Source organism: Gobio gobio (genome assembly GCF_949357685.1).
Source record: "Gobio gobio genome assembly, chromosome: 3".
Taxonomy (NCBI): Eukaryota; Metazoa; Chordata; class Actinopteri; order Cypriniformes; family Gobionidae; genus Gobio; species Gobio gobio.
This window is the reverse complement of record NC_137099.1, coordinates 57,563,371-57,579,251: the sequence shown is the minus strand read 5'-3', so window position 1 is coordinate 57,579,251 and position 15,881 is coordinate 57,563,371. Positions and strand designations below refer to the sequence as shown.

The 15,881-nt window shown below is 42.1% G+C and overlaps 1 protein-coding gene across 4 annotated transcripts in view; it reads left to right on the top strand.

Annotated features, from left to right (window-relative positions):
* Positions 1-15,881, top strand: part of vps54 (VPS54 subunit of GARP complex) — a 31,678-nt gene that overhangs the window by 1,769 nt on the left and 14,028 nt on the right. For 2 of the 4 annotated variants that reach the window (XM_079812829.1, XM_079812830.1), the window contains exons 2-9: positions 2,458-2,646; positions 5,792-6,033; positions 7,815-7,896; positions 9,441-9,475; positions 9,922-10,053; positions 11,182-11,567; positions 12,881-13,007; positions 13,549-13,656. In XM_079812829.1, the coding sequence (XP_079668955.1) occupies positions 2,487-2,646; positions 5,792-6,033; positions 7,815-7,896; positions 9,441-9,475; positions 9,922-10,053; positions 11,182-11,567; positions 12,881-13,007; positions 13,549-13,656 (1,272 nt within the window). In that variant the 5' untranslated portion in view covers positions 2,458-2,486. Of the gene's footprint in view, positions 1-2,429; positions 2,647-5,791; positions 6,034-7,814; positions 7,897-9,440; positions 9,476-9,921; positions 10,054-11,181; positions 11,568-12,880; positions 13,008-13,548; positions 13,657-15,881 lie in introns of all 4 variants that reach the window. The other 2 variants (XM_079812831.1, XM_079812828.1) reach the window with 2 other exon arrangements.

The following is a 15,881-nucleotide window of genomic DNA, read 5'->3' as shown; positions in this document are numbered from 1 at the left end:
TGTGTGTGTGAGAGAGAGTGTGTTAGAGAGAGTGTGTGTGTGTGTGTGTGTGTGTGTGTGTGTGTGTGTGTGTGTGTGTGTGTGTGTGTGTGTGTGTGTGTGTGTGTGTGTGTGTGTGTGTGTGAGAGAGAGTGAGTGAGTGTGTGTGTGAGAGAGAGAGAGTGTGTTAGAGAGTGTGTGTGTGTGTGTGTGTGTGTGTGTGTGTGTGTGTGTGAGAGAGAGAGAGTGTGTTAGAGTGTGTTAGAGAGTGAGTGAGTGTGTGTGTGTGTGTGTGTGTGTGTGAGAGTGTGTTAGAGAGAGAGTGAGTGTGTGTGTGTGTGTGTGTGTGTGTGTGTGTGTGTGTGTGTGTGTGTGTGAGAGAGAGAGAGAGTGTTAGAGTGTGTTAGAGAGAGAGTGAGTGTGTGTGTGTGTGTGTGAGAGAGTGAGTGTGTTAGAGAGAGAGTGAGTGTGTGTGTGTGAGAGAGAGTGTGTTAGAGAGAGAGTGAGTGAGTGAGTGAGTGAGTGAGTGAGTGAGTGAGTGAGTGAGTGAGTGAGTGAGTGAGTGAGTGAGTGAGTGAGTGAGTGAGTGAGTGAGTGAGTGAGTGAGTGAGTGAGTGAGTGAGTGAGTGAGTGAGTGAGTGAGTGAGTGAGTGAGTGAGTGAGTGAGTGAGTGAGTGAGTGAGTGTGTGTGTGTGTGTGTGTGTGTGTGAGAGAGTGTGTTAGAGAGAGAGTGAGTGTGTGTGTGTGTGTGTGTGTGTGTGTGTGTGTGTGTGTGTGTGAGAGAGTGTTAGAGAGAGAGTGAGTGAGTGAGTGAGTGAGTGAGTGAGTGAGTGAGTGAGTGAGTGAGTGAGTGAGTGAGTGAGTGAGTGAGTGAGTGAGTGAGTGAGTGAGTGAGTGAGTGAGTGAGTGAGTGAGTGAGTGAGTGAGTGAGTGAGTGAGTGAGTGAGTGAGTGAGTGAGTGAGTGAGTGAGTGAGTGAGTGAGTGAGTGAGTGAGTGAGTGTGTGTGTGTGTGTGTGTGTGTGTGTGTGTGTGTGTGTGTGTGTGTGAGAGAGTGTGTTAGAGAGAGAGTGAGTGTGTGTGTGTGTGTGTGTGTGTGTGTGTGTGTGTGTGTGTGTGTGTGTGTGTGTGTGTGTGAGAGAGAGAGTGTGTTAGAGTGTGTTAGAGAGAGAGAGAGTGAGTGTGTGTGTGTGTGAGAGAGTGTGTGTGTTAGAGAGAGAGAGAGTGTGTTAGAGAGAGAGAGAGTGTGTTAGAGAGAGAGTGAGTGTGTTAGAGAGAGAGTGAGTGTGTTAGAGAGAGAGAGTGTGTGTGTGTGTGTGTGTGTGTGTGTGTGAGAGAGAGAGAGTGTGTTAGAGTGTGTTAGAGAGAGAGTGAGTGTGTGTGTGTGTGTGTGTGTGTGTGTGTGTGTGTGTGTGTGTGTGTGTGTGTGTGTGTGAGAGTGTGTTAGAGTGTGTTAGAGAGAGAGAGTGTGTGTGTGTGTGTGTGTGTGTGTGTGTGTGTGTGTGTGTGAGAGAGAGAGTGTGTTAGAGAGAGAGTGAGTGTGTGTGTGTGTGTGTGTGTTTGTGTGTGTGTGTGTGTGAGAGAGAGTGTGTTAGAGTGTGTTAGAGAGAGAGTGAGTGTGTGTGTTAGAGAGAGAGTGAGTGTGTTAGAGAGAGAGTGAGTGTGTGTGTGTGTGAGAGAGTATGTTAGAGAGAGAGTGAGTGTGTGTGAGAGAGAGAGTGTTAGAGAGACAGTGAGTGTGTGTGTGTGTGTGTGTGTGTTAGAGTGTGTGTGTTAGAGTGTGTGTGTTAGAGTGTGTGTGTTAGAGTGTGTGTGTTAGAGTGTGTGTGTTAGAGTGTGTGTGTTAGAGTGTGTGTGTTAGAGTGTGTGTGTTAGAGTGTGTGTGTGTTAGAGTGTGTGTGTTAGAGTGTGTGTGTTAGAGTGTGTGTGTTAGAGTGTGTGTGTTAGAGTGTGTGTGTTAGAGTGTGTGTGTTAGAGTGTGTGTGTTAGAGTGTGTGTGTTAGAGTGAGTTAGAGTGTGTGTGTTAGAGTGTGTGTGTTAGAGTGTGTGTGTTAGAGTGTGTGTGTGTTAGAGTGTGTGTGTGTTAGAGTGTGTGTGTTAGAGTGTGTGTGTTAGAGTGTGTGTGTTAGAGTGTGTGTGTTAGAGTGAGTGTGTGTGTGTGTGTGTGTGTGTGTGTGTGTGTGTGTGTGTGTGTGTGTGTGTGTGTGTGTGTGAGAGAGAGAGATTTTTTTATAGAGTTAAAAGAATATTTTATAGAGTATACAAATTGTTTAACACAAGTAGGATTGTGTGTTATTATATTGTTGAATGTTGAACCTTTTATAGACGGATATGGCAATACATTTAAATACAATGAATCCGTTTTTTGTGGGCATTTAAAAAAAAAGTTATGCAAATGTGAGCAATCAGGCGTTGATTTCCCCCAAGCGGCGGGTGTTTCCTGCGCTGACAGGATGTTGATGTCTCTCACTCTTCTCCAGACAGCCTCATAAGTGAGGGATCCGGAGTGATGTCCTCCAATCCGATACCTCAGCCCGGCGGCGGAGGAGGAAGAGGCGGAGGCGGCGCCAGCGATGGGCTCTTCCGGAAGCCCCGGGACCCTTCAGTGGCCCCCAGACACTATCGGGCCCCGCGCTCGCTCCCGGACGTCTGCCCGAAGGAGCCCGCCGGTGAGATCTCCGCTCCGCTCCCTCTGTGGCTGGAGACACACTGCCTCATCCCCACAGGAGGATCTGTGTCCTGGAGAGCTTGTGTTATCTTTATTGCTGTTATTGTTTTATACTGCAGGGCTGTTGAATGCTTGAATCTGATTGGTTGGCGAACGTTCTAAGGTGTGCGATTACTTTCAGGGAAACGCTCGGCTAAAGTAGTTCCAGGCAGGTCTTGACCGCATTACAGTTCCATATCACTCCGCCTCCGCCACATGATTGAAATCAACGCAATTGACTACACAAAGAAATATAGTAGGGATGCACCGATACCGATTTTAACAAACAATTATTGGCCGATATCGATATTTGTCACTTGCCCTTGACATTTTGTCATTTAAAATAGTGTTTTTAAAGTAACAATGTTTTTTACTAACTTAAAGCCTACTAGCTAGTTTATTGCTGAATTATCAAATAATTTCTAATGAACATACACTGGATCCTTTTAAGATTCACCAGGCCAACAGAAATATTATATATACATATACACATACACACACAACAGAAAATATGAAATAAACAGTGCTTTTTCAGTAGGTTTAATGTTAAATAACACTGCTTATTCTTCACTGTATAAATTAAATTCATATATTATTATTACACTGAGACGTAGCTCTTCTGTACAACATTAATCCTGTCACAATCACTTTGTTAAACTGAACTTTTATTTTGACGGGTTCGTGTGCTTCGAGTTCCTGTGTGTGTGTTTTGATACGACGATAGATTTTGTCAAATAAAACGGTAAAATGCTCATGAAGTGACTGGAGATGCATTCATGTCTCATATTGAGGTGGCAGAGGCTGAAAAACGCTGTGAGTTTCAGTGTGTGTGTGTGTGTGTGTGTGTGTGAGAGAGAGAGAGAGAGGAAACGCTAGGCTAAAAGAAGCCGTGCGTCTCCATTCATTCACAGAGACAGAGACACATGCAGGATTCATATTTAAACAGTCTTTTTGGGGCTTAATATTCACAGACACTAGTATTATATCGCGATTGACCAACGTTTTATTTATTCATCAAAACAAACTCTGTGCCATTACGCATTATGCAGTAAATTTCATTTTTATGACTGGATTCTGTCTGCGTTGTCCGCATCGCAGAAATTAATCCTCATGAAAGTTTAGTCAAGAGTAGTGAGCGATTTATTTTTTGTTGTTTGATGAACATTAAAACACAGACAGCAGCGCAGCAGGAATATTACATATAATCTTGGATTATGCAGCAGACATTAATCAGTGCCTTCACGCAGTTCATTAATAATCGGTTTGTTATATCGGCCCTTCTCATGATATAGCCGATATGCAGATGGTTCTAAATTGATCAAAAATCGGCCGATAAATATCGGCGGCCGATACATCGGTGCATCCCTAATATATAGTAAACAATAGGGAAAAAAACGACTTATTTTTTTCACAAAATTATGTTTTATTATGTATGAAAAGCACATGCTCTCTCTCCCTCTCAAACGCACACACACACATTCAGTGCGGACACACACTCACACAGAAACGTGTTGTCAGCGCAGCTCTGATGATTTTAACAGTAAAATGGTTTAGCAACTTAAAAGCTACATGACATTTGGCACAAGCCAGGGAATAAAGGATAAACTTTAGTTTCACTGTTAGTAGAGACGCTGCTGTTGAGACACACACTCTCTCGTATGCTTAATCTCTCTCTCTCTAATAGCTCACTGCATTAATAACTGCATTAGTCTGCTATCAGTGGCTCAAGCCGCCGTTACGAGCTCTAAAATTACGTTTTTTAATTGGCTCCGGAGGCTTGGGTTTAGATGCGTTTGAAATTAGTCCTGCATACAAGAGCGTTTTAAAGGGTTAGTTCACCCAAAGTGAAAATTCTGTCATTAATTCCTCACCCTCATGTCGTTCGACACCCGTAAGGCTTCAGATAGGCCTCCATTGGCATTCAGTACATTTACACTCACAAGACCCATAAAAGGCACTTAAAACGTCGTTACAAAGTCCATCTCACCACAGTGACTCTACAATAATCTTACGATGCGACGACAATAGTTTTTGTGTGAAAAAAAAATCTAAATAACACCTTTATCCAACTTGTTCTTGTCTTCTGTGTGTATAGGCGAGAATATGACGCAGATCCGGCGTTCGGACACATGACCCAGAAGCGATTTGTTTACGAGCAGAGGAAGATGCGCGTATCTCAGCTGTTGAATTCTACATTGATCGTGCTTTAGGTCTCGGTGTAGTGCTCAAAATGGGGCTTAAGTGTGCATTTCATGGATTCCCGAACCCCGGCGCTACGTCATATTCTCGCGCATGCGTCGTGGAGGCACACACGGAAGACAATAACAAGTTGGATAAAGGCGTTATTTTGATTTTTTTTTCACACAAAAACTATTGTTGTCGCATCGTAAAATTATTGTAGAGTCACTGTGGTGAGATGGACTTTGTAACGACGTTTTAAGTGCCTTTTATGGGTCTTGGGGAATTAAGTGTACTGAATGCCAATGGAGGCCTGTCTGAAGCCTTTCTCAGCATCAGCTTTACACTAAAATATCTTCATCTGTGTTCTGAAGATGAACGGAGATCTTACGGGTGTCGAACGACATGAGGGTGAGTAATTAATGACAGAATTTTCATTTTTGGGTGAACTAACCCTTTAAGGACAAAAGCTGACAAAAGTCTTGAAGTAAATCATCTCAACAATGTTTTGAGGTGTGGTAACTGTAGTGTAAGTGGGATAATTGACTCCGGGCTGTTGAATTATTGAGGCGTAACGGCCGCTCTGCATTTCCACCTCGGCTGTGCATTATTTTCTAATAATTCAACGGCCCGTCGTCAATTATTCCTTATTTATCCCATCTCTACTGAAAAAAAAAATTGGTGTAGAAGCAATTTTCACTCAGAAATGGCAAGTAACACATTGAGTTTAACGTGACGTTCTGAAGTAGAAATGAAGGGTCCAAATGAGTGCTTTTAATCATTAAATAACCATAACCATTTCTTCTTAGTGTGAAGAACATTTGGTGGAATGGATTCTGTGGCTGTTCTTCATGAAACTGCTTTTATTTTTAAGAGTGTAAGTGAACAGTGAACGGGTCCCTCTGACCCCACGGTCGTCCTCTGTGCAGGTGATGGGCGTGGCCTCTGTGACGGCCCGTCTGTGGTGGCCGACCAGCATCGCTGGACTGTGTATAACTCTAAAGTCAACCTCCCCGCGGCCCTGAACGACCCCAGGCTGGCTAAGAGAGAGTCAGACTTCTTCACTAAGACGTGGGGCCTGGACTTCACTGAGACCGACGTCATGCCCTCGTTCTACCTGCCCAACATCACCCGAGAACACTTCAGCTCCTACCTGCAGGAGACGGCTCAGGTGACGCGCCTTCTCCATTATTCAGAGAGAGAGCGAGAGAGAGAGAGAGAGAGAGAGCGAGAGAGAGAGAGAGTATCAACGTAACATTTGTATGAATTAAAATTACTTTTGTAATTTTCAAATTCCAATGTTGTGATGTGCATAACTGAGTCAGTTTTACCAATACAATCAAGCTGTGTAATTTGAACATGTCTGTTTTTAAATGTTAAAAGTAATTTCAACCACTTGGTGGAATTGGCAGACGTTCCCTTAGGCATCGAGTGCAGTGGTAGCACGTCAAAGCATTTTCGAGTATAAATATGCAGCTATAATGCACGTAGGTGATTTTGAATTGATATTTCATGTCGATATACAATTGCACACTTAAAGCTGATCGTAGTGTTTATATATTTGTAAGACTGGCGAATCCATAGAACTAAATTTGTAAGGAAAACTAACTTTACCGCACTCCATGAGCCCCCTAGTGGTCGGGAGCATTTCCGTTGTGTTGTGGCTTGATTTCGTTGTGTTGTGAACTTGTGTATGCTTTTTCAATTTCGTTGTGTTGTGCACTACTGGGCCACCGTAGTTTTGGGATATTTTACTGAAAAAATGTTACATAGTGCACCTTTTAATTGTCAATATTAATGAATACCATAATGGTATATAAATAATACTGCCATTAAGCATAATTAAAGGGATAGTAACTATCCCTTTAACATGCGCATATATTGAGTATAATTATATATTTTTTCCCTTCTTAATTAACTCGAGTAAAATAAACTACATTTATGAAAGCTTGTTTCCGCCACAGAATAAGAATTATAAAAGGTAATTGTGACTTTTTTTCCCTTGCATTTCTGATGACTTTTCTCAGAATTGTGGGATATAAAATTGCAATTTTATGGTAAAAGGTATTTTTTCCCTCTGAATTGGACTCACAGATGAGAATTTATATCCCACAATTCTGAGAAGAAAAGTCAGAATCGCAAGAAAAAAAGTTGTAATTATGTTTTAAATGGTTTTATTCAGTGGCGGAAACAAGCTTCCATAGAAGTGAGTTTAAAAAAATCAAATTAGAAATATAAAAAAAAGACAAAATAACATAATGAAATGACTAACACCAAATTCAAATGAGAAGTGAAAATGTAAAACAAAAAGCTAAGTGAAAATATTAATAAATACCATAATACTAAAATAATACTGCCAATAAGCACAACTAACACACACAAATATTGAGTAAAATTATAATTTTTTCCTTGTTCATGAAAGAAGTGATGAAATTAATAAGAAATCAATTAAAGCTAAATAGATGACACAAGCACGTAATGAAATTACTCAAATATAAAAGCTAATAAGAAATATTAATAAATTCTACACAATAGTATATAAATGAGATTAAAATCCAGCCAACACATAATGATTATAATGCTTGTTGTAAAGCCAGCTGTGCTGTGGACGGTTGGGCTTCAGCCGTCTCACGGTGTGTGTGTGTGTGTGTGTGTGTGTTGTGTTAATCTCACGGTGTATTAATAGACTCTGAGGGTCTTGCTCTGTTTCCTGTCAGCTCCTAAAGCAGAGAAACACTTCTTTTGTCTGGGTTCCTCGTGTTTATTTCTCACGGGCTCGGCTCCAGACGATGGCAGCTTGTTTGTCTCTGGTTTTCCGAAGGTGCCATGACTCTCGTTTTCCACCGGTCGGAATATCTTCTTTTTTTTTAGTTGTCAGAGATTGGAAAAAGCAGATCAGCTTTGGAAACGTAGTTTGTCCCGCAGGTCTCACTGTTTGTCTGTGTTTCTCAGAGGGAGAAGATTCACGAGCGCTGTAAGATCGTTTGCCAGAGCAAAGACGATCTGACGGTTCCCACGATCACCAATAATCACGGTACGCTTCCCTGACCAGCACACAAACACACACGTACACTATATTGCCAAAAGTATTGGGACGCCCCTCCAAACCATTGAATTCAGGTGTTCAATCACTTCCATGGCCACAGGTGTATAAAATCAAGGAGTGGAGTGACCAATCACACTTCTCTGACTGGCAATCCCATGGACGAGTTTGGGTTTGAGAACGGACTGCATTGTGCCAAGTGTAAAGTTTGGTGGAGGGGGGATTATTGTTTTCAGGGGTTGACCCCTTGGAAGGAACTCTTAAAGGGTTAGTTCACCCAAAAATGAAAATTCTGTCAGTAATTACTCACCCTCATGTTGTTCCAACCAGGTAAGACCTTCGTTCATCTTCGGAACATAATTTAGTATATTTTTGATGAAATCTGAGAGCTGTCTCACTCCTCCATAGGCTTTCAGAGGGAATGAAACTTGATGGCCCAGAATAGTAAGTAAAAACGTCATTTAAGGAGTCCAAATGACTACAGTGGCTCTGTATTAAGTCTATCATGCGACGAAAATACTTTTTGAGCGGAAAAACAACAAAAATAACGACTTTATCACACTATTATTGTTGTTCAATTTGAGCCTCTGACGAGAGTTCGCGGGAGTGTCACGACGCATGCGCGAGAACTGAGATTACGGCGTTCTTCTTCTACTACTACTTGTTACTGGCTGCTCACTCTTTCGGAGTAGGGTTAATCTCAGTTCTCGCGCATGCGTCGTGGCACTCCCGCGAACTCTCGTCAGAAGCTCAAATTGAACAACAATAATAGTGTGATAAAGTCGTTATTTTTGTTGTTTTTCCGCTCAAAAAGTATTTTCGTCGCATGATAGACTTAATACAGAGCCACTGTAGTCATTTGGACTCCTTAAATGACGTTTTTACTTACTATTCTGGGCCATCAAGTTTCATTCCCTCTGAAAGCCTATGGAGGAGTGAGACAGCTCTCAGATTTAATCAAAAATATACTAAATTATGTTCCGAAGATGAACGAAGGTCTTACATGGTTGGAACAACATGAGGGTGAGTAATTACTGACAGAATTTTCATTTTTGGGTGAACTAACCCTTTAATGTTTCACCAAGACATTTTGGACAATTTCATGTTCCCATCTTTGTGGGAACAGTTTGGGGACGGCCCCTTCCTGTTCCAGTGCACAAAGCGCCGGTCTATAAAGACATGGATGAACACCTTTGGGATTAATTAGAGCGGAGACTGAGAGCCAGGCCTTCTCAACCCACATCAGTGCCTGACCTCACAAATGCGCTTCTAGAAGAATCCCCATAAACACACTCCTAAACCTGAGGAAAGCCTTCCCAGAAGAGCTGAAGCTGTTAGAGCTGCAAAGGGTCCTTATTAAACCCTACGGATTAAGAATGGGATGGCACTAAGATTCATGTTGTGCGTGTAAAAAAAAAATCCCACAACTTTTGGCAATATAGTGTATGAGCTGTATTACGGTGGAGGAACTTGAATCTTTAATGCGGCGCTGAAAGTGTTTTGTAATGTGTTTTTGTGGCTCATTTGTCTTGCAGATAAAGCCAGAGCTGAACTGGATCAGGTGCCCAAGGTGAGGACCAAAGACAACTTTCAATCAATCACTGTTTCCACACACACATGAAGCAGCACAGGTGTTTTCAACACTGAAATTGATCAGAAATCAGCATATTGGAGTGATTTGTGAAGGATCATGTGACACTGAAGACTGGAGTAATGATGCTGAAGACTCAGCTTTGATCACAGGAATCATATTCAAATAGAAAACGGTTGTTTTAAACTGTTATAATAATATTTCACAGTTATCTCACATTCACAATGAGACGAGAAGTTTGTTCTCTTATGAGAATTTAAGTACCTTCTGTCTCAAATCGAAGTTTAAAATATTGTTCATCTTTACTGGAAGTTTTTTTTTTAAATCCCTATGGAAAAAATGAATGGGAAATTATTTTCAATCTGAGGCCAGAGTTTAATACAGGCAAACTCTTCCTTGCCTGTTCATCATCTCTCCTCTCTCAGATCTTCATGAAGCCGGAGTTTGTGCTGAATGATCCGGCCACCTTCAATGCCGTGTTGCCGTGGTCTCACTTCAGCGTCGCCGGGGGCAAGAACAGCCGAGATGTTGCATCGTCACGGTTACTGCAGGAGAAGGTGCCGTCATCATCATCAGTGTCATTTCATTATCATTCAGATACTGTTATAACTTTTAATAGCTGTTTGTATTTCCCATTTTAATTTGAGAAATTTTGTTGTTTGTTGTCTATATAGTTTTTTCAATTTTACTTTTAGTTATTTTAGTACTTCAAGTTACAACCACAAACAAACAAAAAAAAGAGCTTATGCTTTGGCAACTAGCTGAAATAAAATGTTTAAGAATATATTTTACTTTTAATATATTTTTAGTTTTAGTTCATTATAATAATATTGTTAATTATATTATATAGTGAAATAAAATAACCCTGCTACCAATAAATATAAATGAATTTCTCCGTAGCATTTTTGTTTTATCACATCTAAAGCCAAAATGCTCATTTACATTAATTTTAATTGTAAAATCTCAATAAAGTTAATTCTTTTTTCTAGTTTTTCAAATAGGTCTAAACATTTAAGACTATAAACTGACTAATAATTTAATAACATGAACAATAAATTTTAGCATTTTCCATTTTTATTTGATTTCTTTTTTTTAGATGTCTATACTATAGAGTTATTTATTATTGTTTATTTTAGTTTTTGGTTACTTTAGTACGTCAATTTAAACTAAAAGAAAGTGAGAAGCGATGCTTTGGCGAAAAAATGCTATTTATCTGTTACCTTTTATTTATTTTATTACAAGTAACAAAAATGTAGTTTTTTTAAGGTTTTAATTTTAGGTTTTTTAATTTTTTATATTTAATTTAATATTTACTTGCTACCAATACCAGGAAATGTTTTAATAATTTAAAACATCTAACGGTAAAATGCTCATTTACATTCATTTTAAATGAAAATATAATTTAATATCAATATTTTTTAACAAATTGGGTATTTTCCAATTAAGTAAATATATTTTATATTTTTTCCAAGCATGCCTAAACTTTTAAGACAAGTAAACAGTCAAATAATTAAATAAACAGGATGGACAATAAAGCAAATGAAAACGGTTGAACAAATATATAAATGACACAATGCAGAACGTCCCATGATGATGTTCCTCTAAATGCGTCTGTCTGTCTGTCTGTCTGTCTGTCTGTCTGTCTGTCTGTCTGTCTGTCTGTCTGTCTGTCTGTCTGTCTGTAGTTGAGTCACTATCTGGACGTGGTGGAGGTGAGCATCGCTCGGCAGATCTCCCTTCGCTCCGAGGCCTTTTTCCACGCCATGTCGTCTCAGCACGAGCTCCAGGACCGGCTGCGAGAAACGGCCGACTCTGTGGCCAAGCTGCGCGCCCGCACCGCCGCCATCGACCGGGTCATGTGCCGCGGGCCGCTGCTAGCACTGCGGGACGCTCTGACCCGCAACAACTGCGCCAAGCTGCACAACAAACTCAAGCTGATGGCCGCCGTGCACCAGACGCAGCCCACGGTGCAGCTGCTGCTCTCCACCTCAGAGTTCGTGGGGGCGCTGGAGCTCATCGCCACCACCAAGGAAGTGCTGCAGCAGGAACTGCAGGGAATTCACAGCTTCAGGTGCGCAAACACACACACACACACACGCGTGTACTAGGCAGGGTTCCCACGCTTTTTGAAAGTTCCTGAATTTCAGACACATGGATTCAAGGCCTGGAAAGTACTTGAAAACAAACATAGGTGCTTGAAAGTGCTTGAATTAAGCATGAACTGCATTGTGTTAGAGCAGCATGTGCTGTTACAACAATTGGCCTTCAAGCGCTGCCAAAGCCAGAACAAAACAGCATTACGGGAGGAAGCTATTTCAATATATTCTGCTGTTCCATAAGCGCAATCTACTGTAAAAAGCCCTATTCGGATGGTAATTGTTTCTCGTGGGGTCGTAAGGTATGATCATCATTGACAGGGGCTAGTCTGTGATTTTATTGCCGCCCAAATCCAGAATGTCAGTGTTTTTCTCCCACCACCCGCGTAAAAATCCCCGGCCGAATTACCTACTGTTTTTAGACAAACACCAAGATAGTGTGGTCATTTAATGGCCGTCCGAATCCACATCTCTGAGTTTTCAAGATGAGATCACTTCAAAATTCCCTGTTTATATCCTTTTTAACCACTGCAGGCCACCGTACGGTTGCGCTTTGCTGTAATTTGGATGCATTTTAAAGATCTAGACTTTCCTTACTGAAATGCTGGTGAGTATTTACAAGAGCAATATTTCATCACCGCTCAAAAAATAAAAAGAAGAAAAGCATGTAAACATTTGAAATGGGCCGCTATAACAACAGCGATTATATATGTTAAATATAATATATGTGCTGGTCTTAAAAGCCTTCAAATTGATTTTTAAAAAGGTACATGTACAGGTGATTTAATAAATAGTTGTGCATATTTTTAATGCCTAACAGTTAACTTGTCCATATCTTTTCATTTAATTAGAAAATTCAAGTATACAATATTATCTCTATATTTTGATGTTTTAATTAAGTAATGATTTATAAAAAAGAAAACTAAAACTAGTGTGAAATAAATGTTAAAAGCAGGAATAAGAGCTGCAAACTGCAAACCTCTTTCCTCATTGGATTTTGTAAAATCTGAAATTTTTCCTCATTGGAAACTGTATTTTAGTTGTGAGTATATGCCTTAGCGTTACTGCATTAATTACAGACACAGGTACAGTAGGTATTTGATATATTGGCTGTAACACACCCACCTTTATCGTATTTATTGTGCTTGATTTAAAATAAAAGGTGGTTTAAAAAGTCCTTGAATCTGGTGTTCATGAAAGAGTGGGAACCCTGACTAGGACGAGAAACAAAAGTGTGGCCTGACAGGATGCGTAGACGTCATTGTTGTTTGTGTCTCTCTTTCCGCAGACATTTGGGTTCTCAGCTGTGTGAGATGGAGAGGCTGATCGATAAGATGATGGTGGCTGATTTCTCCACCTACGCTCAGAGCGACCTCAGTCGACCCTTTGAGGAGGACAGTCAGGTCATGGAGAAGGTCAAACCTCTTTCACATATCATGAGCAGTCAAATGTACTATGACAACATGCCTTACCTCTCAGAGCACAATTTCAAATGCGAAACTGAACGTGCCAGTAAATGTCATTGTTGTGGCACCGTCACATGTTCCCACAATCCGACCGCAACAGCGGTTTGAAGTTTGCAGGTGTGAAACAAAAGCAGGCCAGTTAAAGCAGGTCGCGTGACTGTGCTCCGTCAGTCAGGTCATGCTTGTGTTGGATGTGGGTCAGTGTTGGTGTGAGGTTTACACTGTGGGCTTTCCTCACACAGGTCTCAGAGCAGCCTGCAGCGCCAGGAAAGGTGGCTCATGCTCTAAATCCCACGCCGGCAAACCGACCAAACCGCTGATTGCATTTAATTTCAATAATGAAAAGGCACAGATGCCGACGTCTGATTTATTTTAATTGGAAATCAAATCAGGAAAATCTCAGCAGCATGTGTTCTGGCTGATGCTTGGGTTTGCCTGTGATGTGGTTACACGTCTTGAGTTTGTGTGTGTGTGTGTTTATTTATTACAGGACCGTTTGCAGTCTCTGGTCTTTGGCCTGTTGAGGCAGAGGAAGCTGGATTTCCTGGACATCTACAGTGACGAGATGATCCACGCTGCCAAGAACATCGTACGGCAGGTGAGGCAGGAACACTAAACGGGATCACAACAGACCAATCAGAGCAGAGTAGACCAATCACAACAGACTGGGTCATCTGACCAATCAGAGCAGAGTAGACCAATCACAGCAGACTGGGCCATCTGACCAATCAGAGCAGAGTAGACCAATCACATCAGACTGGGTCATCTGACCAATCAGAGCAGAGTAGACCAATCACAACAGACTGGGTCATCTGACCAATCAGAGCAGAGTAGACCAATCACATCAGACTGGGTCATCTGACCAATCAGAGCAGAGTAGACCAATCACATCAGACTGGGTCATCTGACCAATCAGAGCAGAGTAGACCAATCACATCAGACTGGCTCATCTGACCAATCAGAGCAGAGTAGACCAATCACATCAGACTGGGTCATCTGACCAATCAGAGCAGAGTAGACCAATCACAACAGACTGGGTCATCTGACCAATCAGAGCAGAGTAGACCAATCACAACAGACTGGGTCATCTGACCAATCAGAGCAGAGTAGACCAATCACATCAGACTGGGTCATCTGACCAATCAGAGCAGAGTAGACCAATCACAACAGACTGGGTCATCTGACCAATCAGAGCAGAGTAGACCAATCACAACAGACTGGGTCATCTGACCAATCAGAGCAGAGTAGACCAATCACACAACAGACTGGGTCATCTGACCAATCAGGGCAGCGTAGACCAATCACATCAGACTGGGTCATCTGACCAATCAGAGCAGAGTAGACCAATCTCAACAGACTGGGTCATCTGACCAATCAGAGCAGAGTAGACCAATCACAGCAGACTGGCTCATCTGACCAATCAGAGCAGAGTAGACCAATCACACAACAGACTGGGTCATCTGACCATTCAGAGCAGAGTAGACCAATCACACAACAGACTGGGTCATCTGACCAATCAGAGCAGAGTAGACCAATCACACAACAGACTGGGTCATCTGACCAATCAGAGCAGAGTAGACCAATCACACAACAGACTGGGTCATCTGACCATTCAGAGCAGAGTAGACCAATCACACAACAGACTGGGTCATCTGACCAATCAGAGCAGAGTAGACCAATCACACAACAGACTGGGTCATCTGACCAATCAGAGCAGAGTAGACCAATCACAGCAGACTGGCTCATCTGACCAATCAGAGCAGAGTAGACCAATCACACAACAGACTGGGTCATCTGACCAATCAGAGCAGAGTAGACCAATCACACAACAGACTGGGTCATCTGACCATTCAGAGCAGAGTAGACCAATCACATCAGACTGGGTCATCTGACCAATCAGAGCAGAGTAGACCAATCACACAACAGACTGGGTCATCTGACCATTCAGAGCAGAGTAGACCAATCACACAACAGACTGGGTCATCTGACCATTCAGAGCAGAGTAGACCAATCACATCAGACTGGGTCATCTGACCAATCAGAGCAGAGTAGACCAATCACACAACAGACTGGGTCATCTGACCAATCAGAGCAGAGTAGACCAATCACACAACAGACTGGGTCATCTGACCAATCAGAGCAGAGTAGACCAATCACACAACAGACTGGGTCATCTGACCAATCAGAGCAGAGTAGACCAATCACACAACAGACTGGGTCATCTGACCAATCAGGGCAGCGTAGACCAATCACATCAGACTGGGTCATCTGACCAATCAGAGCAGAGTAGACCAATCTCAACAGACTGGGTCATCTGACCAATCAGAGCAGAGTAGACCAATCACACAACAGACTGGGTCATCTGACCAATCAGAGCAGAGTAGACCAATCACACAACAGACTGGGTCATCTGACCATTCAGAGCAGAGTAGACCAATCACATCAGACTGGGTCATCTGACCAATCAGAGCAGAGTAGACCAATCACACAACAGACTGGGTCATCTGACCATTCAGAGCAGAGTAGACCAATCACACAACAGACTGGGTCATCTGACCAATCAGAGCAGAGTAGACCAATCACAGCAGACTGGGCCATCTGACCAATCAGAGCAGAGTAGACCAATCACATCAGACTGGGTCATCTGACCAATCAGAGCAGAGTAGACCAATCTCAACAGACTGGGTCATCTGACCATTCAGAGCAGAGTAGACCAATCACATCAGACTGGGTCATCTGACCAATCAGAGCAGAGTAGACCAATCACACAACAGACTGGGTCATCTGACCAATCAGAGCAGAGTAGACCAATCACACAACAGA